This window comes from Hypanus sabinus, chromosome 5 (assembly GCF_030144855.1).
Source record: "Hypanus sabinus isolate sHypSab1 chromosome 5, sHypSab1.hap1, whole genome shotgun sequence".
NCBI classification, from domain to species: Eukaryota; Metazoa; Chordata; class Chondrichthyes; order Myliobatiformes; family Dasyatidae; genus Hypanus; species Hypanus sabinus.
In genome coordinates, this window is record NC_082710.1 from 50486161 (window position 1) to 50511730 (window position 25570).

Below are 25570 nucleotides of genomic sequence, written 5' to 3' on the forward strand. Positions count from 1 at the left end.
ATCATCTACAGCAACACACACAAAATGCTTGAGGAACTTAGCAGGTTAGGCAGCTTCAACAGAAATGAACAAACAGTTGACGTTTCAGGCTAAGATTCTTCTTCAGGATTGGTCTAATCATCTACACATATCCACAGTGGGGCACATTGGTACAGTCACTTAAAACGTTTGTCTCTGAAATTTGATTTCTTCGCTAAAATTAGATCCTTCAGTAGTTATGTTATGGAAACTGCAAAATACAGTGGAAACAGTAATCAAAAGTGATTCAGGATTGTATCTAAACTGGAGTGGGGCTAATATCCTAGTGAGAAGGTTTGCTAATGCTGCACAGATGAGGGTGGGGGTAGGAAAAGGAGCCGGAGAGCAGTGGGTGTGGAGAAAGATGTTAAGCCTACATACAATGTAGGGACCAGTGGTGGGACGAATGTTCTGCACTGTATGCATTTCAATGCAAGCAGTATTGTAGGAAAGATGGATGAGCTTAGGGCATGGATCAGCATGGGGAATTATGACAATGTAGCCATTTCTAAGTCTTGGTTGCAGGAGGGGCAGGACTGGCAGCTCAGTTTTCTGGGGTTCCATTGTTTTGATAGAGCGGAAGTGACATTACTAGTCAAGGAAAATGTCACAGCAGTACTCAGTCAGGATAGACTGGAGAGCTCATTTAGTCAGGCGCTATAGGTAGCACTGAGAATTAAGAAAGACCACATTAATGGGATTACAACAGTCTGCAGGATTTAGGGGAGCAAATTTGTGGAGAGATCACATACTGTTGTAAGGACCATATGGTTATGATAGTACGTGATTACTGTATAACTTTGGACATATTGACTGGGACTCCAATACTGTAAAAGAGCAGGATAGGAAGGAGCTTGTCAGACCTGTTCAGGAAATTTTCCTTCTTTAGGATATGAAGTCCCAACTAGAGAATGTGTGATGCTAAATCTCATATGAGGGAATGAGACAGGACAGGTGACAGAAGCCTGTGTAGGGGAGCAACTTTGCATCCAGTGATCGTAATGCCATTAGGTTCAAGGTAATTATGGAAAGGGATAGGTCTGCTCATCAGATATCCTGCTCCTGATGGAATCAGAAAGGATCTGCCAAGTGTGGATTGTGATAGGGTGTTTTCTGGCAAAGATGTACCTGGCAAGTGGGGGTCCTTCAAAAGTGAAATTGTGAGAGTACTGAGTTTGTATGTTCCTGTCAGAATAAAAGACAAGATAGCAGGTTTAGAAAACATTGGTGATCAAGTGATATTGAGGCCCTGGATAAGGAAAGAAACAAGGTGTACAGCATTTATAGCTAGGTAGGAACAAATGAAGTACCTATGGCGTACAAGAAATGCAAGAGAACATTTAAGATGGATATCAGGAGAACTAAAAGAAGGCATGAGATTGCTCTAGTACACAAAGTGAAGGAGAATCTTAGGGGCTTCTACAGATATATTAAGAGCAGAAAGATAGCAAGGGACAGAAATGTCCTCTGGAAGATCAGAGTGGTAATCTCTGCATGGAGCTGAAAGAGATAGGAAGATTTTAAATGGATTTTTTGCATCTGTATTTACTCAGGAGAGGGAACCCAGAGCCTATAGAAGTGAGCCAAAGCAGCTGTGAGGTCAGGGATCCTGTACAGATTACAGAAGAGGAGGTGTTTGCTAGCTTGAATCAAATTACAGTAGGTAAATCCCCAGGGCATGACAAGGTGTTCCCCTGGACCCAGTGGGAGCTAATGTAGAAATTGAAGTGCCCTAGCAGAGATTTTTAAAACATCCTTAGCCACAGTGAGGTGCTGGAGGATTAGAAGAAGCTAACATTATTTAAGAAAGGCTCTAAGAAAGGGCCGGGAAATTATCGGCTGGTGAGCCTCACATCAGTTGGGTGAAAGTTATTGGAAAGTATTCTAAGGGACCAGGTATAGAAACAGAGAAAACCTACAGCACAATACAGGCCCTTCGGCCCACAAAACTGCGCCGAATATGTCCTTACCTTAGAAATTACATAGGGCTGCCCAAAGCCCTCTGTTTTACGAAGCTCCATGTACCTATCCAAATTTCTCTTAAAAGACCCTATCGTATTTGCTTCCACCACCATCACCAGCAGTCCATTCCACGCACTCACCACTCTCTGAGTAAAAAACTTATTCCTGACATCTCCTACTCCCCAACACCTTAAACTTGTGTCCTCTTGTGGCAACCATTTCAGCCCTGGAAAAAAGCCTTTGACTACCCATATGATCAATGCCTCTCATCATCTTATACACCTCTATCAGGTCACATCTCATCCTCCGGTGCTCCATGGAGAAAAGACCGAGTTCATTCAATCTATTCTCATTAGGCATGCTTCCCAATCCAGGCAACATTCTTGTAAATCTCCTCCGCACCCTTTCTATGGTTTCCACATCCTTCCTGTAGTGAGGCGACCAGAAATGAGCGCAGTACTCCAAGTGGGGTCTGACCAGGGTCCTATATAACTGCAACATTACCTCTCGGCACCTAAACTCAATCCCACAATTGATGAAGGCCAATGCACTGTATGCCTTCTTAACCACAGAGTCAACCTGCGCAGCTGCTTTGAGTGTCCTACTGACTCGAACTCCAAGATTCCTCTGATGCTCCACACTGTCAAGAGTCTTACCATTAATACTAAATTCTGCCATCATATTTGATCAACCAAAATGAACCACTTCACACTTATCTGGGTTGAACTCCATCTGCCACTTCTCAGCCCAGTTTTGCATCCTATCAATGTCCCACTGTAATCTCTGACAGCCCTCCACACAATCCATAGCACCCCCAACCTTTGTCTCATCAGCAAATTTACTAACCGATCCCTCCACTTCCTCATTCAAGTGATTTATAAAAATCATGAAGAGTAAGGGTCCCAGAACAAATCCCTGAGGCACACCACTGGTCACCGACCTTCATGCAGAAAATGACCCATCTACAATCACTCTTTGCCTTCTATGGGCAAGCCAATTCTGGATCCACAAAGCAATGTCTCCTTGAATCCCAAGCCTCCTTACTTTCTCAATAAGCCTTGCATGGAGTACCTTTATCAAATGCCTTGCTGAAATCCATATACACTACATCTACTACTCTACATTCATCAATGTGTTTAGTCACATCCTCAAAAAATTCAGTCAGGCTTGTAAGGCACAGCCTGCCTTTGACAAAGCCATGCTGACTATTCCTAATCATATTATGCCTCTTCAAATGTTCATAAATCCTGCCTCTCAGGATCTTCTCCATCAACTTACCAACCACTGAGGTAAGACTCACTGGTCTGTAATTTCCTGGGCTATCTCTACTCCATTTCTTGAATAAAGGAACAACATCTGCATCCCCCCCAATCCTCTAGAACCTCTTCCGTCCTCATTGATGATACAAAGATCATTGCCAGAAGCTCAGCAATCACCTCCCTCACCTCCCACAGTAGCCTGGGATACATCTCATCCTGTCCCGGTGACTTATCTAACTTGATACTTTCCAAAAGCTCTAGCACATCCTCTTTCTTAATATCTACATGCTCAAGCTTTTCAGTCAGCTGTAAGTCATCACTACAATCACCAAGATCCTTTTCCATAGTGAATACTGAAGCAAAGTATTCATTAAGTACCTCCGCTATCTCCTCCAGTTCCATTCACACTTTTCCACTGTCACACTTGATTGGTACTATTCTCTCACGCCTTATCCTCTGGCTCTTCACATACTTGTAGAATGCCTTGGGGTTTTCCTTAATCCTATCTGCCAAGGCCTTCTCGTAACCTCTTCTGGCTCTCCTAATTTCATTCGTAAGCTGCTTCCTGCTAGTCTTATAATCTTCTAGATTTCTATCATTACCTAGTTTTTTGAACCTTTCATAAGCTCTTCTTTTCTTCTTGACTAGATTTACAACAGCCTTTGTACACCCTGATTCCTGTACCCTACCATCCTTTCCCTTTCATTGGAACGTACCTATGCAGAACTCCACACAAATATCCCCTGAACATTTGCCACATTTCTTCTGTAAATTTTCCTGAAAACATCTGTTGTCAATTTATGCTTCCAAGTTCCTTCAAGTTCTTTCCCCTTACTCCAATTAAATGCTTTCCTAACTTGTCTGTTTCTATCCCTCTCCATAAGTATTTGGATAGACAGGGGCTAAATAGGTATAGACAACATGGCTTTGTGCTTGGTCGGTCATGTCTAATCAATCTTATAGAGTTTTTGATGAAATTACCAGGAAAGCTGATGAAGGCAAGACAGTGGATATTGTCTACATGGACTTTAGCTAGGCCTTTAACAAGGTCCTGCATGGGAGGTTGGTCGAGAAGGTTCAGTCGCTTGGCATTCAAGATGAGAATGTACATTGGATTAGACACTGGCTTCATGGGAGAAGCCAGAGTGATGGTTGCCTCTCTGATTGGAGGCCTGTGACTAGTGGTGTGCCGCAGGGATCAGTGCTGGGTCCATTGTTGTTTGGCATCTATATCGATGATCTGGAAGATCACATGGTAAACTACATCAGACCAGTGACGTAGTCAACAGTGAGGAAGACTAACAAAGCTTGCAGCAGGATCTGAACCAGCTGCAAATATGGGCTGAAAAATGGCAGCCGGAAGTTAGTGCAGACAACTGTGAGGTATTGCACTTTGGTAAGATCAACCAGGGTAGGTCCTACATGGTGAGCGTTAGGACACGGAGGCAAGTGGTAGAACAGTGCAAGTGGTTGATGCAGATTTGATTTCAACAGTTAAGAGAAATTTGGATAGATGTATGGACAGGAGTGGCACGGAAATCCTATGGTGCAGGTGCAGGTCAATGGCACTAAGCTGATTAATGGTTGGGCACAAATAAGAGAGGCCAAAGGGCCTGTTTCTGTGTTGTAGTGTTATTTGACTCTATGACAAGGCACACCAAGCTTTGATAGCTAATATTACCACGCCAAATGCGTTCTGTTTAATTTACCAAGAAATATCTGGGAGATTTGTATCATTCATGATGTTGATCATCAAATTACAATTAAAACCAACCCTCACAGTCAGTGCTCTGTTTGCATTTGAGTATAGGATAGTGAGTAACTACAGCACCATCTCTGTATCCTTTGGCCTCCTCATTCATGTTTTTCCTTGCTACGCACATTGAGGGAAGTTGGCTGCATCAAATGGACTTGTATTGAGTTGATGTCAAAATTTCCCTCCATTTATTTTATTTCAGTGAAAGAGAAAACTGAGCATTATGTAAAATCAGCAGTCAAGACATAGTGAGTAGACTGTATGTGCAAGATGTGTGTATGTGTGTATACACACACGGGTGAAGAGAGCGCAAAAAGGGACATATAATGTGAGGTTATGCAGTTCAGCAAGAATTTGTGCACTGGCCCTTCCAAATACTGTCAAAATGTAAAATCCTGAACAAGCCCCTTCCTAACATATTACTGGAAATCAACGTCATCCCTTTATCCTTTCTTCTTTTAAATATTACCAACACATTTGCTTCTGTCCAATATTATCAATTCATTTTATACAGTTAAAAACTGAAAGCAGTTTTTCCAGCTGTTACCAAACTTGGAAGCATAGTGAAACTGAGGAAGATAATTGAGGCTTTTATGAGTTTGCAGGAATGGGTGGAGATGCCGCACATGAAATTCAATGCAAAGTGATATACTTTAAGTGCATTGACAAGGAGAAGAAATATAAACTGGAAGGCACAATTCTAAAAAAGGGTCTGTGGCGAGATATGCACGATGAAAAAATATAGACCAAGTATTCAAGATCCTGGTTTTTATAAACAGAGGCATAAAATACAGGAGCAAGGGAAGTAACAATACAGTTTTATAAAATTGTGATTTAGCTACAACAGCCAGTTCTGGGCAACATGCTTTAGGAAAGATGTGAAGATCAAAAAGAGGTTGGATTAAACATTTACAAAAATGACTCTAAGCACAATAGACTTTACCATATAAAACGGGGAAGGTGAAACTTGTTGAAACAGAAGAACTGATGAAAAAAAAGTCTAAATTCATACAGTATCTTATCAGATTTGGTAAAAAAAATGCTGTTACAACTGGTAACAGGGTAAGGGACCAGATTATATACCATTGGAGGTAAATGGCAAAAGAAAGAGAAGTGGAAAGGGGGAATTTTTTTTTAACGCTAGGAATTGTTACGATTGTCTGGAAGGCACTACCAGGGGGAGCAGTAAAGACAGATGCAATAGTTACATTCAACTGGGAATTGGGTAAGTACTTGAAAGGAAAAGAGTTTGCAAAGCTGTGGGGGAAGGAGGGCAGTTAAATAGGAACAGTTGGACTTCTCCTCCACAGAACTGGCATAGACTCAATAAGTTGTATGGCCTCTTTCTGTGATGAAGCCTTCTCCGTGTTTCTATAATTATCCACTGCATATCACATATCCCATCATGCACAGAGTGAAAATCCAAGATCTGAAAATTGGATGGTGCTGACAACTATTCAACAGATTCTTGAATGGCAAGGGACCCACTGGAATGCCATTGAAACCCAAGGACCACGTCATTGACTATTTAATACACTCAAAACCATGATGAGAGTTTTTTTAATCCATTGTTGAAATATAATTACTGTAATCATTTGGATGTAAAAAGAACTTATCAAGTGCACTTCCTACAGGCTGAGACAATTGAAGTTGGTGAGATTTCTCTGCCAACAGCAGAGACAAAATCTTAAACTGCCTTCGAGAGGGAAGGCAGAGCGTACCAACAAATGAATCGATTTTTTGTCTGAAAGCAAGTATTCAGTGGTGGTCTCCATAGCAGAGCATTGGAACTACTGCTTAATGATGTGATTAATGACCTGGGCATGGATATAGAGTCTTAATTCTAAAATAATAGTATGCCATACAAAATTCTGAAAAAAAACTAACTCCTTTAAATTGGAGTTCAACATCTTTTGGTGCATTATAGATGTGATGTGGAAAGTTCTAGCACCCAGATGATCTGAAAAAAAAATCACAAAGTCAGGCCAAAATATATCAAAGATAGCACTGTGGGATTTTGTGCATGACTTCATAAGCAATAATGGGACCTGTGTGATTCCCATTTTGAGCTGCCAGCAAAGCTCACAGATCCTGCATCAATGCCATGCTGATTGCTTGGAAGCAAGCCAGTGCTTACAGAACACTCTCCATGGCATTAGAAAATGTTGCCATGGAAGTGAGGGAAAATATAGGCAAAGGATAACACACTGCTCTTCAATCTTCCTGGGTCATCCCTGCTAAATGCAATGGACCGCCCTGATCAACTGGTATGTCACAAGTGGCCCAAGTCTCTGTAAGTCACGGACTGAGGACCAGTGAGCACTACTAGAAATTTACAAGGAATTGTAAGTACAAAGCAATTGATCTGTGAATTCGTTAGCCATTGAGAAGAGGAGCTGGCAAATGCTGGGTACAGTGACAGCAATGTGACAGTGCAGAGTATTTAGCCATGATCTCACTGTAACCCTGTGTAATCCACACGTGCTTTTTGTGAGTGGTCAGTGAAGAACACTGACTTAACTCACAAACTTCAATTTCTCTCAGCAGTGAAATAAAGATAAGCACCTGACCTGTGACATTAACTGTGCAAAGGTTACTGAGAAAACATCAGGTCTGCCAAGATGAAGTTCCTCAGGCCAATTTTATGATAATCGCGAATCCACCCAGGACTGATGATATGTGATGCAAACAGGTACAAGCAAAGAATTCATGCATAATTTCCCGCAGGCATTTTGTGCCAGTGGGTCCAATTCCTTGACACAAAGAAGCAATGGGCTTTGGGAGGTGAAATTTGCAGATGTAAGGCAGGTGACCTTTAATTATGAGAAAAATGATGCAATGCATTCTCGGTAGAGGATCGAGGGCAGGTAATATAAACTACATCACATAACTCTAAAGGGGAAAATATTCACAGAGAATTGTAATTATGCAAACAAATACTTTAAATTGGCAGCACAAAATGAAATGGTGGTTAAAAACAATGGGTCTTTGAATTTATTTAAGGAGGCACACACAGAAAAACAAGGAAATTATTCTTTATAAATCACTGGCTAGGTCTTAGATGGGGTATTGTTTTCAGTCCCAGCCACTCAGATTTTATTAATGATGTTGAGGGAGAGTACAGAATAATTTTATCAGAATATCACCAGCGAACAGTGATTCTGTACATTGGAGGCTATTCCCTTTAAGAGTGCTGAGGGTTAAGTGGTAATTTGACAGATGTGTGAATGATCATGAAGCTGTAACACGTGCAGAAATTTTGCTTTGTATGTAAGGTACTATGTCTGGAATGTATCACATGGAATCACGGTGTCAGAAAGTGCAATAATAACTTTTAAAAAAGAAAATTGTTTAAATTGCTGACGGGAAAAATTGTAGGACTATGGGGTTAAATGAAGGAATGGAATCAATTTGATTGCTCTTTCAAAGGACCTGCATCAGCACAATTTACCAAATTAAATTTGTATTATATCCAGCTTTATGATTATTGTGTTGCAGCGCTCCAGGGGGTGGGGGCAGTGGTCAACAGCTCGCCCTGCATTCCTAGTTGTAAGTGCTACTTATTGTTCTTGTTTTAAAATGTGTTTGTGGGATTATAGTGGGATGTTCAAGTAAATTTATTGTTACATTTTAGCTTGGGTTATACAGTTATTCACTTGTGCATTTGTGAGTCAGCCTGACTGTAATAAGGGTGTGTAATAATCACCTCCCCATCTGTATCTGACTGAAGGGGTTCCCTCCCTGGGTCATAGCGCCTAGTCTGTTTTTGTGTTTATCACAATGAAAATGGCTTTTGAGTTAAACGAGCTTTCTCATCTGTCATCACAGACCAAATGCTTGCCACGTTGGTGTTAGAAGTGAGATTAGAAACCGACTGTGAGATTAAAGAGCTACTTTGGATGGAACACCTTATGACCCAAGGATTGAGCAAAATGCCTCCCCGGCATCCCCAGGCTGGGCTCCCAAAGACGGGACACTAATCCGGGTGGAGGACCTGGGAACTGGGCATTATGCCCTGCCAGGGGCAACCGTACCCTGGCTCCACAACCCGGGGGACAGGGCGGAGTGCATCACTCACCTCCTCGTGGCCCAGACCGAGGAACTCGAGATACCGCAGTCACAGGAGGATAGGAAACATGGCAGGCACCACCGACATCACTGGAGCAAGAGGACAGCTGATGGGCCTCAGCAATTCAGGCCATATGGTCCACCCTGAAGCCCCTCAGTTACAAAGGTGCCAGCCTGCTGGAGCCTTAACTGGAGCAAGTCAAACTTGCCACGTGGCACCACAGGCTGGGCCACACTGAGGGAGCAGTATACCTTGCCCTGGCGCTGGAGGGGGATGCCCTGCGGGCCAGTGAATCAGCGTGACTGCAGGGCCTTCGTAGTGGTGCTGGAGCAACGCTTTGAGCAGAGGCCATTGGAGGAAGTTTTGAGGGAAGAACTGGGCAGCAGATGGTGCCATGTGGGAGAAAGCCTGGGGATCTCCGCCACTGTGCTCCTTTACCCTCCCGCGGCCCAGGAAGAGCTTGTCCTCCACGCCTTTGTGAAGGCCGGAATGCATCACCATCATCGCTGGCCGAGGGGCTGGCAGAGGCAGGGAAGACAGAAGCAATTTTAGCCCCTCAAGGCGTCGCAGCACGCCCCACATGCTGCGATCCCAGGCTTGTGTCACTGAGGCAGAGGAGGAACCTGACGAGGAGGAGCTCATGAGGCAAATCTGACCAGCGCTGCGCTGGCCCCACTGTGCGTCAAGGAGCGATCCCCGCTACTGGTGTGGTGAGGCAGGTCGTGTGGCTCAGAACTGCCCCTACCAGCACCACACCACAGCCCAGCATAGCCACTGGGAAACGCCGAGTGGGCAGCGTCCCTGCGCCCTCCAGCAGGATTGCTGCATTGTCGCCTCTCCAGGTGAGTGTAGAACAAGGTTATACGTGGAGCGCGTAATTGAGGGCATCAGATGCCATGCATTGGCGTACACGGGGACCACCATCTGTCCGATGTCCTACCCAACACTGACCAGCTATCCTTGCCTGGGTAGACAACAACGACGGTCCAGCTGCCTTCGATCACTGGCGACCGAACGGTGATGAGTGGGAAGAGGTGGCTGCTCATTGCAGTGGGGAGAAACACAATGAAGCACAAGGTCTAGCTATCTGACATCCGGGAGCCCTGCATCATTGGCCTGGACCTGCTGTCCCACTGGGGGTGCACGTGGATCTGCCGGGGGTAACACTTGGTCTCACAGAGGCCTGCTACTCAGGTAGCACACCCCACAGTGGCCCAACGTAACACAGCAAAACCAGGGACAAACAGTGGTGGCAGTGCTTCAGCAGGCACCCAGTGGCGAGGTAGACCTTCCACTCAGCAAGCAGCTAAGCCATCCGTGCTGTCCCGAGTGAGGGAACAGCTGAGCATGGGATGGTGGCCAGAGTGGGCGGAGGTGTCCAACCCAGATCCAGAGACCAATGGCCTATACTCTCAATGGGGCATGCTGCAGATGCACAACGGGTTGCTCTTCCCTTGGTAGCCATTCTCCAACAACGACAGACATCTCCTGCAGCTGGAGTTCCGTGCCACGGTACTGTGGTCAGTGCACGGGCTGGTAAAGATTGGCCATTTCGGGGTCGCAAATACGATGGGCGAGCTGCCTGAATGCTTCTATTGGTCTGGGTACAGGCATGACATGGAGCTGCTCGTGCACTGCTATGACACTTGCATGTTCCAGGAAAGGCCGGGCTGCCAGTCTAGGGCGCCAATGCAGCAGAACCTGGTGGGGCTCCCAGAATGGGTCTACTGCCCCAGCTGGGAGGAGAAGGGACTATTCCCCCAAGCTTGGAAGCCATTAGAAGGGTCCGGGAGAGGTGCTCGACTGTATCGCTGATGTGGTATAGTGAGTTGCCTGAGTGGCAGAAGGCAGTCATGTTGCACCGGGACCGGTCGGAACCATATCCGCTCTTGGTCACTGCTGACCCAGCGAGGCTGAAGGAAGGAAGTGACACTCCGGGTGCCCTGCCCCTTGCCTCCCCTGGGCCAGCATTGGGATTTTTGGACTTTGTTGTGGACTCTGGATTTGCTGGGGATGACTGACCGCTCAGGTGGGGGCAGTGTAGTGCTCCAGGGGAGGGGGCACAGTCTACAGCCCACTCCAGCATTCCTAATTGCCAGCACAGTGTATTGTTTTTGTTTTAAAATGCTTTTGTGGGATGTTCAAGTTCATTATTGCTACACTTCAGCTTGGGCTAGACTGTATTTCACAAGGGTGCTTGTGGGTCACCCTGACTGTAGCTGTGGTATGTGATGATCACCTCCCCTATCTGTATGTGACTGAGAGGGATCTCTCTCTGGGTCACAGTGCCCAGTCTGCTTTCATATCTATCACAATAAACACGGCTGTTGGTTAAACAAGCTTCCTCATCTATCATCGTGGACCAAATGCTCGCCACAGCATGTTCTGTGCACAGGCTGTATCAACTCACTGAGTTAGCTGAATGTCTCTCTGATATTTTGTGTAGGGTCTTTACTAACATGAGTGGAGTGAGCAACTGACAAATTCCCCGGACAACAAACCACAGAGAAAGATTTCAAATTAAGCCCGTTTTAATACATTATAAAACAGTTTCAGGGACCCAGGCCATTAGAATTATTACTTAAGATATTATAACTGAACATAGTTGAGTAAATCTGAGTCCACTTTGAAGCTCTACAGAGATAAAAGAATCCGCATTTCAGAAATCAATATGACAAACTTTGATTCCTGTCATGCCCTGCTGTCGCTAAAGATTACCAGTAAAATGATTATCTTGACCTGATTATGTTTTCCTGAGATAACAGTTTATTGAGACTTTTACATTAACTCAAATGGTAGGTGTTCTATAGAGCTGAAGCAATATAAATCTCAAAAACAAGAGTGAATTTAGCTGCCTACACTGGACAGGCAGTTAATATGAGGCAATGAGCTACCTATATATTAAATGCTTATGTGATTTTCATACTTATTTAAGCCAATTTAACATTATAAAACTGGTAACCGTCTACAGCTGACCAATGAGAACAGTTAATTTTAAGTGATTATTTATGGTTCTTACTTACTTGTGACCCATCTCATGTGCAATTGTGAATGCCAGATTCAGTCCATTGTCCTCAGCAAGAACACACTTCCTTTTCTCACTGCACATTCCGCTAAGATATGCTATACCTGCCAAAAGAAAATACTAGTAAAGACAAAATCTAAACAGTAACTCATATAGATAAATAATAAATCAGTCTGAAAGATTTACAACTTTTTAAAGGTCTATAGTCTTAACATTTATTTAAACAAATTATGTTTAATGTTATTGTCTGAGTCTTAAGATTACAATAAATTTTGAAGAACAACATAAAGTCAGCAAAAATGTAAATCTAATTGAAACAAAAATGTTTTAAGCTACTTTTCTTTAAAAATGTCACATATACAAAAAAAAACACCCCAGATTTCAAGTAGCTTCAATTTTTGCTTCTATGATATTAAGTTAGCAGAATTTCATATCTGAGACAATCACATTCAAATAGAGTTAAACTATAACCTGACTATTTTAAAAACTTTGAGCTACATCTAAATTGCTCACTCTGATTCTCTTCCTACACCTGCTAACCATTTCTAGGAAAATTTAGTATAGATTTTGAACATTTACTGTGTGTTGATTTTGATTTATAATCAAAATTGATTCTCAAAGTTCATTCAGCCACTGACAATCAATCTTGATTATAAGTCAAAATCAACACACTTCATCAAGGTAATACAAGAATTCATTAGGCCTTATCTACACTTGGGCTATTCGAACCAAATTAATAGTTAATAGTATGAGGATGAATCCATGGAGTGCTTAGTAAATAATTTTCTAGATTATTGTGCTGAGGAATCAATAGAGAATGGGATATTTAGTACTAGCACATATGCTCAGTGCCCACTTTATTAGGTACAGGAGGTACTTAATAAAGGAGCCACCAAGTGCATGTTCATGGTCTTCCAATGTTGTAGCCCGTCCACTTCAGGGTTCAATGTGTTGTGCATTCAGAAATGTACTTCCGGCACACTACTGTTATTTGATTTACTGTTGAGTCCTTGTCAGCTTGAATCAGTCTCCTCTGATCACTTTGATTAACAAGGCATTGCATTTTCATCCACAGAACTGTTGCACACTGTATTTTTTTTTCACATCATTCCCTGTAAACTCTAGGGACTCTTGTGCGTGAAAATCCCCGGAGATCAGCAGTTTCTGAGATACTCACACAACCCCATTTGGCAGCTCAATCACTTAGATCACATTTCTTCCCTATTCTAATGCCTGTGTAATGCCCTGGTTCGCATTTTTACTGCTATGCTGTAGGTATTTCATTTAGCAGTTCTGTCAGAGCAGTCTGTTCTGCTTGCAGCCTGTCTGGGTTATAGTTGAAGATAAGGGATGATGCGGAATGTGTGCCATCCCATTAGAATGGTGGAACTGGGGGGCGGTATTCTGCTGAGGGACACTAAGGTTGGGCCTGGGGCTTTTGTTTGGCAAGAGATGAAGACAGAAGACACTGGAAAGAACAGGTCATAGGATTTGACCCAGAGCCGGACTGTGACTCAAGAAAGCTAGTGCCCGGGATTGATTGAGGATTGGTGAATATGGTGAAACCTTGAGCTCCAACTCGTGCACATTTAACTGTTTAATTAAAAAGAGCCCTTTTCTTTTTGTTTTTCTTTACTAACCCTTTAGTTAAGTCAAGTTTCATAGATATAATTCCTTTAGTCGTATGCAGTCTGTTATTTCGTGGCACAAATTTGCAAGAGGGTAGCAAATTACACAACACCCACACAAACCGGGGTCTGGGGAGGGATCCAGCCATCTCAATCTCAGAGTTTGGTGGAACCAGAGAATGTCTTCCCTCGACTCATGCAGCCAAGGAAGCCAGGCCGTTTCACTTGGTTTGAACGACAACTGAACCTCTTGACCATGTATGTATTGAGTTGCTGCCACATGATTGGCCACATGATATTTGCATTAATATGCAGGTGTTCAGGTGTACCTAATAAAGTGGCCACTGAGTGTCTATTTCTTACCAAACTATATTTGAAGTTTGTAGCAACACAATTGATTATTTAGGTATACAACTTTGATTAATAAATCTTTTTCTCACCATTTCAAAGCCATGTCCATCTGAGATATAACACATGGAGGACCCTGCAAACACACACTTACTACATCAAAACACCAGCTCCACAACTTCTGGAGCAATTTGAGTGGATCACATGGTCCAAACGGAATGATAGCTGAAAGGGGACTACTCTCAGCATGTCTCAGGTCAGGGAATTATCTACAAAGGTCCTTTGCTCACTAATGTTAAGAGCCTCTGTAGAATTCACTCAGCGGCTGCAAAAATATTAAATAGTTACGGTGGGGTGTCTCAATGAAGTGAAGTTTCAGAGGAAATGGTATAATAGGCTACCTGTAAGCAAACAAATCTCAAGGTTGTGTAATTTACATTCTTTGATAATAAATGTATTAGAATCTTGAATCCTTAAGTAACCATCACACCTGTTTTTTTTCTCACTTCCATCTACCAACCCCAGCCCCCAATCAGCACCTGCTGCTCTGGTAGCAATGCAAACCTGACTATTGATCACAATCTCCATGTTGATTATCACCAGCTCTCAACCCCTAATCATAATCCTGAATGGTTTTTGACTCAACACTGCCCAAGTCCTCACTTCCCAATTGTACCCTTCCCCCGAGACTTTACTCCATTGAGACACTCCACTATTAACTATTTATAAGTTACTGCAGGCCCTGACCAAATTCTAGGCAGGCTCTTAACAATAGTGAGCAAAGCACCTCTATAGATAATTCACATAATACTGTCCTTTAGCCCCAGCTAAGTATTGTGACTAAAACAATAAGGGAACTAATCACAGCATTAAAGAGTACAGTATGTATACTTCCATCATTTATTGTCAAGCCAAACAAATTCCAAATGCAACAATTTCAATGCCCCTGCATTTAACAAATATAAGACTACGCAAATATCACAGAAATAAACCTCTCAACTTGGATGAAAATGTAGATGGGTGGGTTAGTAAGTCTGCTGATGACACAAAAGTTGCTGGAGTTGTGAATGGTATAGAGGGCTGATAGCTTCAGAATAAAGGTTTCCCCATTTAAAACTGATAGGAGGAATTTCTTCAGCCTGAGGGTGGTCAATCTATGGAATTTGTTGCCACAAAGGGCGGTGAAGCCAAATCATTGGGTGTATTTAAGGCAGAGATTGGTAAGGGGTTAAGGGTCATAGAGAAATTTAAATTGCAAAATAAATTCAGCCATGATTGAATGATAGAGCAGACTTGAGGGGCCAAATGGCTGAATTCTGCTCCAATATCTTATGGTCTGTTAAAGAATGCAGCAGAATATAAAGCAATTACAGATATGGGTGGAAAAATGGGAAATGGAGTTTAATCCAAGTTTAATCTGAGTATAAGGGAAATAAAATTATATTGCAGCTATATGAAGCATGGTTAGGCCGCACTTGGAGTAGCGTGTGCAATTCAGGTCACCATGTTACGGGAAGGAGATGGAGGCTTTGGAGAGGGTGCTATAGAGGTTACTAAAAGATATGAACTATGAAGAGAGGTTGGACATACGGGTTATTTTCTCTCCAGCATTGGAGGCTGAGGTGCCTTAGAGAAACATTTAAAATTATGCTAAGTATAGACAGATCAGAATCATTCTCCCAGGCTGGAAAAATCAAGTGTAGAGGACATGCATTTAATATGAAGGGGGTATGTTTAAGGGAAGCTGTGCAGACCAGTTTCTTTTTTAAACAGAAGTAATAGTTGCCTGGAACAGACTGTCTGGGGTAGTGGCAGAAGCAGATCTGATGGTGGTGCTTAAGAGGGTGTTATGTAACTCAGGTAAAGTAAACCCAAAGGTGTAATGTTAGATAGCTCTAACTGTGGAGGGATGAAAATGAGGTTTGCCAAATTTTTAAAAAATGAGAACTTGGAAAAAAAGCTATTTGCGAACAACTTGTGGCTGACGCAGGTGCGGACAAGCAAGAGAAACGCAGCAAGCTATCAGCAACTAAAGACACAGTCTGTTAAAAGTGGAATTACTAGTGAGTATCTCTGCCTTACTTAGTTGAAAACCTCAGGGTGAAACCCCTGGAGGAGAGACAATATCGCTAACAGATTTATTGAATCTACGGCTATAACAAGCAGCAGCTATAATGGGACAATATTGGCAGAGGCAAGAGTCCAAGAGTTCTACTTTGTAATTGGGAATTAGATTGGTTATATAATACCAAAGGATTTGGTCAGGTTTTTTCTTGTATAAGTTTTATGAATTGACTTTCCCTGGATGACCAACTGTTTCATCCAATGAACAAAGAAACAAGGAGGTGAGCCACCCAAGATCGAAGAACCAGCGTGGGAACGAAATATTTCAAGAAATAGATGATTTAATACAGTTGGATCTATAAGTTTATTTTTCATTCAAAGGATCTGAATTTGATTTTCTGCAGGAACTGTTATTTTTGCAAAGACTTTGATAAGTCACTAAATGGGATTTACTTTGTTTAAAAGTTGTGATGTTGGAGAACTATCATGAAAGAAGTTAAGTTATAAATACATTTTTTGGGGAATTGAATTTGAATTTTTAAATATACTGACTTGAACTGAAACTGAAGTTAACCATAATACTTAAGAATAGAAATTCAATTAGTTAGTCTGTAATCCTTTAAATAGGGAATAACGCTAGATCTAATTAATTAGAGAAATTGTAATAATAAAGGTTGTTCTAATGAATCTCACTGATTCTAACTAAAAAGGAATTTGTTTTTGTTAGATATCTGAGATTTGGAACCTAAGACAGAATGTTGGAATTTTGAATTGTTCTTGCTCATGTAAATATTTTATATATATTGCCATTTTTATAAACAAACTTACCTCCAGAAGTGTGTGTTTACTATTCACTGCCTCCTTTCAATACCTAGAGCTTCTGATAGCCCTCTAGCACCTAGTGCAGAACTAGGTAATTTGATTTTCTCATGAAGAGTGCGGAGACCAGTCATAGAAGATAAGACAAACGCTACACAGATGTTACAGTCAGGTAGACACATAAATGTGCAGGGAACAGAGAGATATGGAAACAACTTAAGGTAGAAGAGGTTAAATTTAATTCCCCTCTTGTTTCGCACAGACATCATGGGCTGAAGGATCAATTGAGTAAAAGAGGTAAAATTAACATAGTGCAACACTGAAGTAAATAAAAGCTGGAGAAGTTGAGGACTAATGAGGTTTGGCATAGGGATGAATTGCACATTTCCTTGCACCTGGTGGCAAATGTAAGAATGCATTGCTCAAGAGTTGAATGACATTTCCTGAAATATAAGAATTTAGCAGAGGAATAAAGGAGGTAAATGACATAAAGCCTTTGGCAAAGGTGGAATGGGTTAGGTTGGTTTGGGGCTTGAGCAGCAGGATGTTTGGATGCCACTATAAAGGAAGCAGCAGGTTCATAGGCAGCTGAAAGCATGGAGAATGAAAGCATGAAAGGCCAGGAAAGTGCAGAAGAGATTACAGATTTTAGCAAAGTCAAGGCCATGAACTGAGTTAGAACATACATTTGTGATTTTAAATTTGATGAGAGCAAACTGAGAATGGGTGTAACTCAGCAAGCACAAGAGTGTTGAGGAAGGTGAAAGGTCACAGACAGATGTGTTTCAGAAAGCTAAGAGACTGATAACAAAGAAGTTATTAGAGTCAGGTGTGGAAATGAAAAGGGTCATTTGAGTTAAGACACGGAGGGAGGAGGATGGGCAAGTTAGGTGCTGGAAAGGTACAAAGGTCAGGGTAGAGGCATTGATGTGAAACAATGAAGTCTAACAGTAAAAGTGAACAAAATTAATAAGATAGAAAAAGAGCTTTAGCTTGATACTAATAATGAATTTCCAAATTTTGCCTACATAAAAGTTAATGAATGGCATTCTTTCTTCTGTTTCATTTCAGATATCAACGGAGCCTCTGCTGGTAAAGCTGCCCTGCATCAAATACTGTCTCCCCATGGAGAACTGACCACTTTTTCCTCTTTGGGTTTGATGAATGAAATTTAAGATTTTTGGCCACGTACAATTTACAGACAAGAGCTGAATCGGTGCTAAAGTTGAGACTGAGGCTACCACTTTGGTCATCTAAATGATTTTTCAAGCCTTCTTTTCTTCAAGGATTAACAAATCTCAGGAATAATAATGTTCCAGTGACTAACACCAGGGAAGTAATTTGCCACAAGCACAGAATGGATTTGTTAGAGTTGTCAAAGATCTTGACTGTAAACAACGTATACAAATGCAAAAGATTCTGCAGAGTAATCCAGAGAAATCCAGAGTAACACATACAAAATGCTTGAGGAACTCAGCAGTTCAGGAGCATTAAGGCACAGAAGGTGGAATTTCCCAGTGGCCACCCATTTCAATTTGACTTCCCATGGTCTCCTCTACTAACACAATGAGGCCACACTCAAGCTGGAGGAGTAGCATTTCATAAACTGTTTTGTTAGCCTCCAATCTGATGGCATGAATGTTGAGTTTGCTAACTTAATGGTAATCTTTCCTCCCCCACCCTTTCTCTTTTTTTATTCTGCATTCTCTTACCCCTTCTCTTCTCCTCACCTGCCCATCACCTCCTGCTCATGCCACTCATTCTTCCCTTTCTCCCCTGGTCCATTGCCCTCTCCTATCAGATGCCCTCTTCTTCAGCCTTTGCTTCTTCTACCTACACCTATCGTTCCCTCTCCTACACCCACCTACCTACACGCTCCCTGGTTTCACCTATCACTAGCCAACTTGTACTCCTTCCCCTCCCTCCCAACTTCTTATTCTGTGGCTTCCCCTCACTTTCCAGCCCTAATGAAGTATTTTGGCCCAAAACATTGATTGTTAATTCCTCTTCATAGATGCTACCTGACCTGCTGAATTCCTCCAGCATTTTGTGTGTGTTCCTCAACAATATACCATTTGGACCCACACAAGAAAATCCTCAAAAACTAATTCTGTTGTAACTACTAAGTACGTGTTTCAAGAAATAACTTGCAATCTTATTTTTACGGCTCAGCGTAATTTCCCAAAGCTGGTCATCTCTAACTCCTAACTGGGTCCAGTCCCACTTCCAACCATATTTCACTTATCACATGCCCTGAATAAATTCACATGGGAACACTTGGAATTTTTATTTGTACTCATGATATTTCCCTAATTATAAGAGGTTTGGCCCCATAGAAGCAATGTAAAAATATCTCAGAAAAAGAAAATGTTTAAAGTATAGGAGCCCAGGAAGTTATGTTCGGAAACAAGCAAAATGCTGCAGCTTTTCAGCATATTGGAACATATTATAATTTATAAATATGTTAATGTATTTAGATTATTATAATAAATGTATTTAAATAATTTATAATACATTTTATAACTGTATTAAAATCTCACCCCGCAATGGGTCATATCTTCTTTCTCTAACTTCCTTTTCTCCTACATGCACTAATCTGCTTTCATGAATGCAACTCTATTGATAATGGTTGACCTCCAGTATATAAACTAGTAAACTGGTAAATTGGTTTATTATTGTCACATGTACTGAGGAACATTACCTTGTTTTTCCTCGGCACAGGGGTGCTAGTTGTCATTTTAAAGCAGACTGAACCAGGGAGAGGTTAAAAATGTTTGAAAATACCCCTGCCAACTGATCTTCAAAAGATCAAGGGGCATGGCCAGGAACATGATTTGAGCCCTGTTCAAAAGGTGCATAGAATGTGTTAAGCTCATCAGGATGGGATGCAATGTTCCAGCGATGCTGCCTGACTTCATTTGGAACCTGTTATAGCACAAAAGCTCTGCTACAAATGATGGCTGGTCTGGCACACAGCTTTGGACTGGTACTATTACTTGGCATTTCTGATGGTTTTCTTGAGATGATAACTTAATTTCTTGTAAAGGTCAGGTTCACTTAATTTGAAAACTGCAGTCCTAAACGTCAGTCGTGAGTGTATCTCCTGGTTCATCCATGGTTCTTGGTTGAACTGGGAACAGTCCTCAAAATACTTGCTGATAAAGTTCTTGTCAATGTCAATTGTCACCTTGGCACACTTCTGAGCCAGAATGGACCTGATGACTTGAATGCCTGCTTCTGTACCTCATAAGCAAATGAGTTCAAGTTATAAAGGCTGTATAAAAAGAGAGAAAGAGGGTGAGGCATTTTATTCTATGGGTCATGCTCTAGGAAAATAAACCACAGCCACCAATGATAAAGTGACACAGGAAAGACTAGACTTAAAGGTCTGGAGGGAGGAAACGGGAAGGAAGGAGCAATTGGAGGTGGAAGGAGGGAAGTGGGGTGGAGGGAAAGGAGAAGGCTCATGGAGTACTTTGAAAACAGAACTGTTTAAAAAAAAATAGATTGATGAGTTGCTATCTATTTTATGCTTGCACCTGCCTAGAAATCAGAATTCACCCACTTTTGGTGTGCTAGAACATGGCTATATTTAGCAATAATGTCTAACAGTATAATTGCAAATAAGAAAAAAAAAACAGGAGCTTGCCAAAAATCTAATTAGAAACAGTGTTAGCACGGTTTACACCCAGCATATTGTACTAAATCAGGACTATGCAGTTCCTGACGAGACCACACCTAATTCCATGTATCTTACAGCACATTGCTACACAACAAGTGGAAGAGGGTGTAGGTCCTCAAAGGCCCGATCCCCTTGAAAGCCACAGAGCTTTCAGCTGCCACAAAGAAGACAATGTCTACAGGAGAGGGGACAGTAACTTTCATAATCACTCAAATCACTCCAGGTCATGGAGGATGCCCTGAAGTACCAGGAAACCCTCCTGGCATCCCAGAAGAGCCTAGCACAGGGTGGAGTTCAGTAGTCTCTTCCCAAAATGATAAATCTCACACAATGGAGCAATGTGGATAGAATCTTCATGACTTCACATGAGACGTCAAGGAGACCTGCAGATTGGAGATCTTCATGAAACTTTTAATACAAGCCTCTAAGTTGTTTCACTGAGGTGTGTTTCATTTTAAAGATACAGATATTGTTGTATATTATTGAAAATAACAGCAACAGGGACTTATTCAATTATGTGCTACATTCAGGGAAAATGTTAGGATGGTAAAATGGAGAGATTAGTAAAGTGAGATAGAATGGAAACTTCTCCCTGCAAATACCCATAAATTTTATTTTACAGAATTCTGTCGGAAGTCTGCTAGGGAATTGTTTAATATCCTTGCAGACAGCACCTGCCTCCTCTGCACAAATATGAGATGAGACAGTGAATGCTGGTAACAATCTGTGGTAGTTGACACCTTTGTCCTGCTCTCCAGACTCTGCCTCAGTTCCAAGGTTCTGGATATTCTTTGCTACATTGTTGTTATGCACTGCATGCTGACAAAGTATCTGCGATCCTTATTGAATGCTGCAAAGAGCCCACAGATTGCTATGGGAATAACATCTCGGCTTCAGCAGATTAATTGTGTTTTGTTCTACAGTTCTGGTTCTCACAGAATGCCTCCAGGATCCATTCCTTGGGTGGTGATAACTCCTTATTGTTATGTTTTGTAACTCCAGAAACTAAACCGGAAAAAAAATCACAAGAGCCCGGATATTATTGTACTTAGCTTTTCTTTCCTTTTCTTTAAGTGAGCACTCGCATGTGACGTGGTGGGATAATGACACAAGTCATTCACATACTTCTGACTGATAATCCATCATGAATTCACAATATTTCTCATATATTACTGAAATATTACACTACACTCCTCCGTGTATAACTACAAACTCCAGCTCAATATAGAATCAACTGTACCCAATAATGTAACATACTGCTCACTAATATTATATACATATCACACACACAATATAACATACCTCTGAATTCATGCTACTGGTGTTAGTGGAACTGAAAATGGACACCAGTGGTTGAGAGTAATGAGAATAAACTCTCCCATATAAGCACACTGGTTGAAACTTTTCACACAAAACTCAATGCCATTTAGTCAATCTGTGTGTAATTTTTCTCTGCAGTGGGTAAGGAGGGAATGTGATGCAAAGATTATGGATGTTCACTTCCGTCATTCATGACATGTGACATACCTCAAGGCGAAGCATCACAGGCAAGTTTTACTGGATGATGTAGATCATAATATGTGAGTATAATGTCTGGTGTCACCACTTCCTTTACCTTTTGGAAAGCTACCTCACATTGCTTTGTCCATTGCCATTTCTTCTCAATCTGTAGTAATGAGTTCAAGGGTGGAGGACAGTAGCCCAGTTTGGCAGGAACCTGTTATAGTAATTGATAATTCCTGAAAAGGTCCACAACTGTGACAGTTCCTTTGGCCTTGAGGCATCCACCACTGCTTGAATTTTCTCAGCACACTTGTATAATTCTTGCGCATCAATGGTGTGACCACAGTAAGTGATGTTTCGTTTAAATAATTCAGATTAGTTGCATTATGCTCTGAGCCTAAAGTCAACTAATCTTTTTAACAAATGTCTTGAGATTTTGGAGATGTTCCTTGTCATCCTCACCAGTAACAATAACATCATCCAGGTAACACTGAGAGCCCGGGCAGCCTTGCAGCACCTGGTCTACAGCTTTCTGCCAGAGTGCAGGTGCAGATGCTACTAAAAAAATAAGCCTATTAAAGTGATAAAGTCCTTTGTGAGTGTTTACGCTGTGAACCACATTACACTCTTCTTCCATTTCCATCTGTACGTAGGTCGCAGCTAATTCCACTTTGCTGAAGTGTTTCCATCCAGAAGGATTTACAAAGGTATTCACTATCCTGGGCAAAGGGTATTGATCTGCTTTCTGTACTGGGTTGACGGTGACCTTAACAGATCTGGACAGACCCATCCTTCTTGGTTACTGGGACTACTGGGGACCTTGCAATCTTGAAAAGAATTTCTTCAGCCTCGAAGTGATCTAGCTCACTAGCTGCATTAGCAAGGATGGTAAAAGGAACTGGAAAGGCTTTGTAAAACTCAGGTGTGGTATTTGCATTTAACACTATTTTACCATTGGTATCTTTCTAATGCCAGCTTTGAACACTGCTGTGGCATTATCTAGTATCTTTCTTAATTCACTTTTGGTTTACTCTGTTGTAGGAGATGTGGCACACAAGTGGCAGATAAATCAATCTGTAGCTGCCTCAGCTGATCAAGACCCTGTTTTTACCACTTGCAAGCCCAATGAGGCTCATTGGTTGTTGTATTCCACTGTTATGAATGTCATTCCCACAGGAGTTATCTTTTCTCCAATACAGGCACGTAGTTTGATATCTGCAGGCTTAAGTTCAGTATCATTGAAATGGCATTCAAACCCATTTTGTAGAATAACTTAAACAGCTGAGCCAGTGTCCAAATCCATTTTAATTAATTTGCAATTCACTTCTGGTGTAAGCCATATTGCTTGTCTCTTGTTAGTGTTCATGTTGTAAATATCAAGGCTACGCATCATTATTAGATTTTTCATCAACAGTATACAGGTTAATGTTCTTTTTGAAACTACAACTTGACTTTTAATCTTTTTTTCTTTGCTGAGCAGTCCATTTACTTTGCCTGCCCAAGATGTTCTTTGTATGTGTCCTATTTTGTTGTGTTTTCTGGAAGTTTCATCTTTAAACATGCTTTGGTTTGGTTAATCCCTGTCACAACAGTAACACAATTTGTTCAGCCAGGAAGATTTCTGTTTAAGTGTTACAATTTTGTTCACACACTTTAATTCCCAACTGCAACTCAAATGTCTCTCCAGCTACTGTTTCCATTGATACAGATTTTCAACTGCTCTTTAAATGTGAGTTGTGCTTCAATTAGGAACCATTTTTGAATACTTTCTTGTAAGATTCCATAAACTAAACAATCTCTCAGTGTATCTTTAAACCCTTCACTGAACTGACAATACTCAGACAATTACTTCAATTCAGCCACATAAGCTGAAATTAACTCCCCTTCCTTTTGATTCAGCTTATGAAATCTAAATCGTTCTGCAATCCACAGAAGTTTAGATCTAAATGTTCCTGTATTACATTCACAATATGAACAAAGCTCATGTCAGCTGGTTTGGTTGGAGCAGTTAAACTTCTAAGCAAGCTGTATGTTTCTCCTCCCCCATGGTACCCAGCAACACTGGCACTTGTTTCTCATCAGTTAATTCATTTGCTTCAAAATACCACTCAATTCTTTCAGTATACATCATCCAGTTATCCATTGTGCAGTTGAACACATCTATCTTTCTGATGAAGCCAGCCATTTCCACGTTTTTGTTTTTATTATCACCTGGTACTCACTGCTCATGAACCCATGCCATACATGTTGCCTGTTAATTTCACATATTTCCTGTCTTTTTTTAAAAATTGTATGTCTCTTTCCTCTGGAATATGTTGTAGCACTTTTATTAACTTGAATGTCTCTCTGCCCTTCCAAAGAAAAAGGTGCTGTACTTCAACAGGAACTCTCCAATTCATTTTAAAAATTAGCTGGCACCACACTTATGCTTTGTATCTCCAGAAGTTAATGAAAAGAAAAACATAGAAGCCAAGATATTTGTGTACTTAGTTTTACTTTCACTTTGTTTTGGTGAGGCACCCACTTATGACATGGTGGCAAAATGACATTTGCCATTCTCTTACTTCTTACTATAATACTAATGCCCTTCTCTTGGACAACATTGGTGGCGTGGAGAGGGGAGACTTGCAGCTTGGGCAACTGCCGGTCTTCCATACAAAAAAACCTTGCCCAGGCTTGTGCCCTGGAAACTTTCCAAGGTGAAAATCCATGATCTATCGAGACTATTGGAGGCCTACACTATAATACATAATGAATAATGGCAAAATCAATGAATGCTAAATCAAACAATTCTGTATATTCACAATATTTCTCAAATAGAACTGAAATATTAAATATGTTACACTTATAATACAAAGTGGTGCAAAATCCCTTCAGATAAAAGAATCTTGTATGTTTCCTTGAAAAAGGAATTGCCACACAAAAATTTCAGTCATGATTCATAACCATCTTAACATAGAGGAAATGAAAATCTTTCCTCTTTTGAAAAAATTTGTGCTGTTAATGGAAGTCCTTATGGGTGCATGAACAGTCAATGGCATGCTGTAGGAGGCCAGCAATATTGGCAAAGCCCAATGCTGGAGATATAGCCTGGTTCTCACTAAGATCAGAGGTGATTCAATAATTTCTTCATGAAAGCTGTGCATGGGTAAAAGTCTAGCCAAGAGAACATAGCCAAATGCATTGCAACAGACACAAAACATCCTAAATAAAACATGCTGGAAAAACTCAGCAAGTCAGGCAGTTTCTGTAGAATGAGAAACAAAACATTTCATGCATAGGACTCTTTGATTTGTTAATTCATTCTTTTTCCACAGATGCTACCCATCCTGTTATCTGTTCCCTGGAACTTCTGATTTCAGTTCCAATTTCCAACATCTGCAGTTTGTTTTGATGTAATATACATCTTGCAAATATATTGTTCATCAGAGGCCTGA

General features: G+C 41.3%; 1 protein-coding gene across 1 annotated transcript in view; it reads right to left on the bottom strand.

The window, feature by feature from the left end:
* Positions 1-25570, bottom strand: part of LOC132394145 (A disintegrin and metalloproteinase with thrombospondin motifs 19-like) — a 379896-nt gene that overhangs the window by 241393 nt on the left and 112933 nt on the right. Inside the window, exon 10 of the mRNA XM_059969941.1 lies at positions 12088-12193. Coding sequence (XP_059825924.1) covers positions 12088-12193 — 106 coding nt within the window. The remainder of the gene's footprint in view (positions 1-12087; positions 12194-25570) is intronic.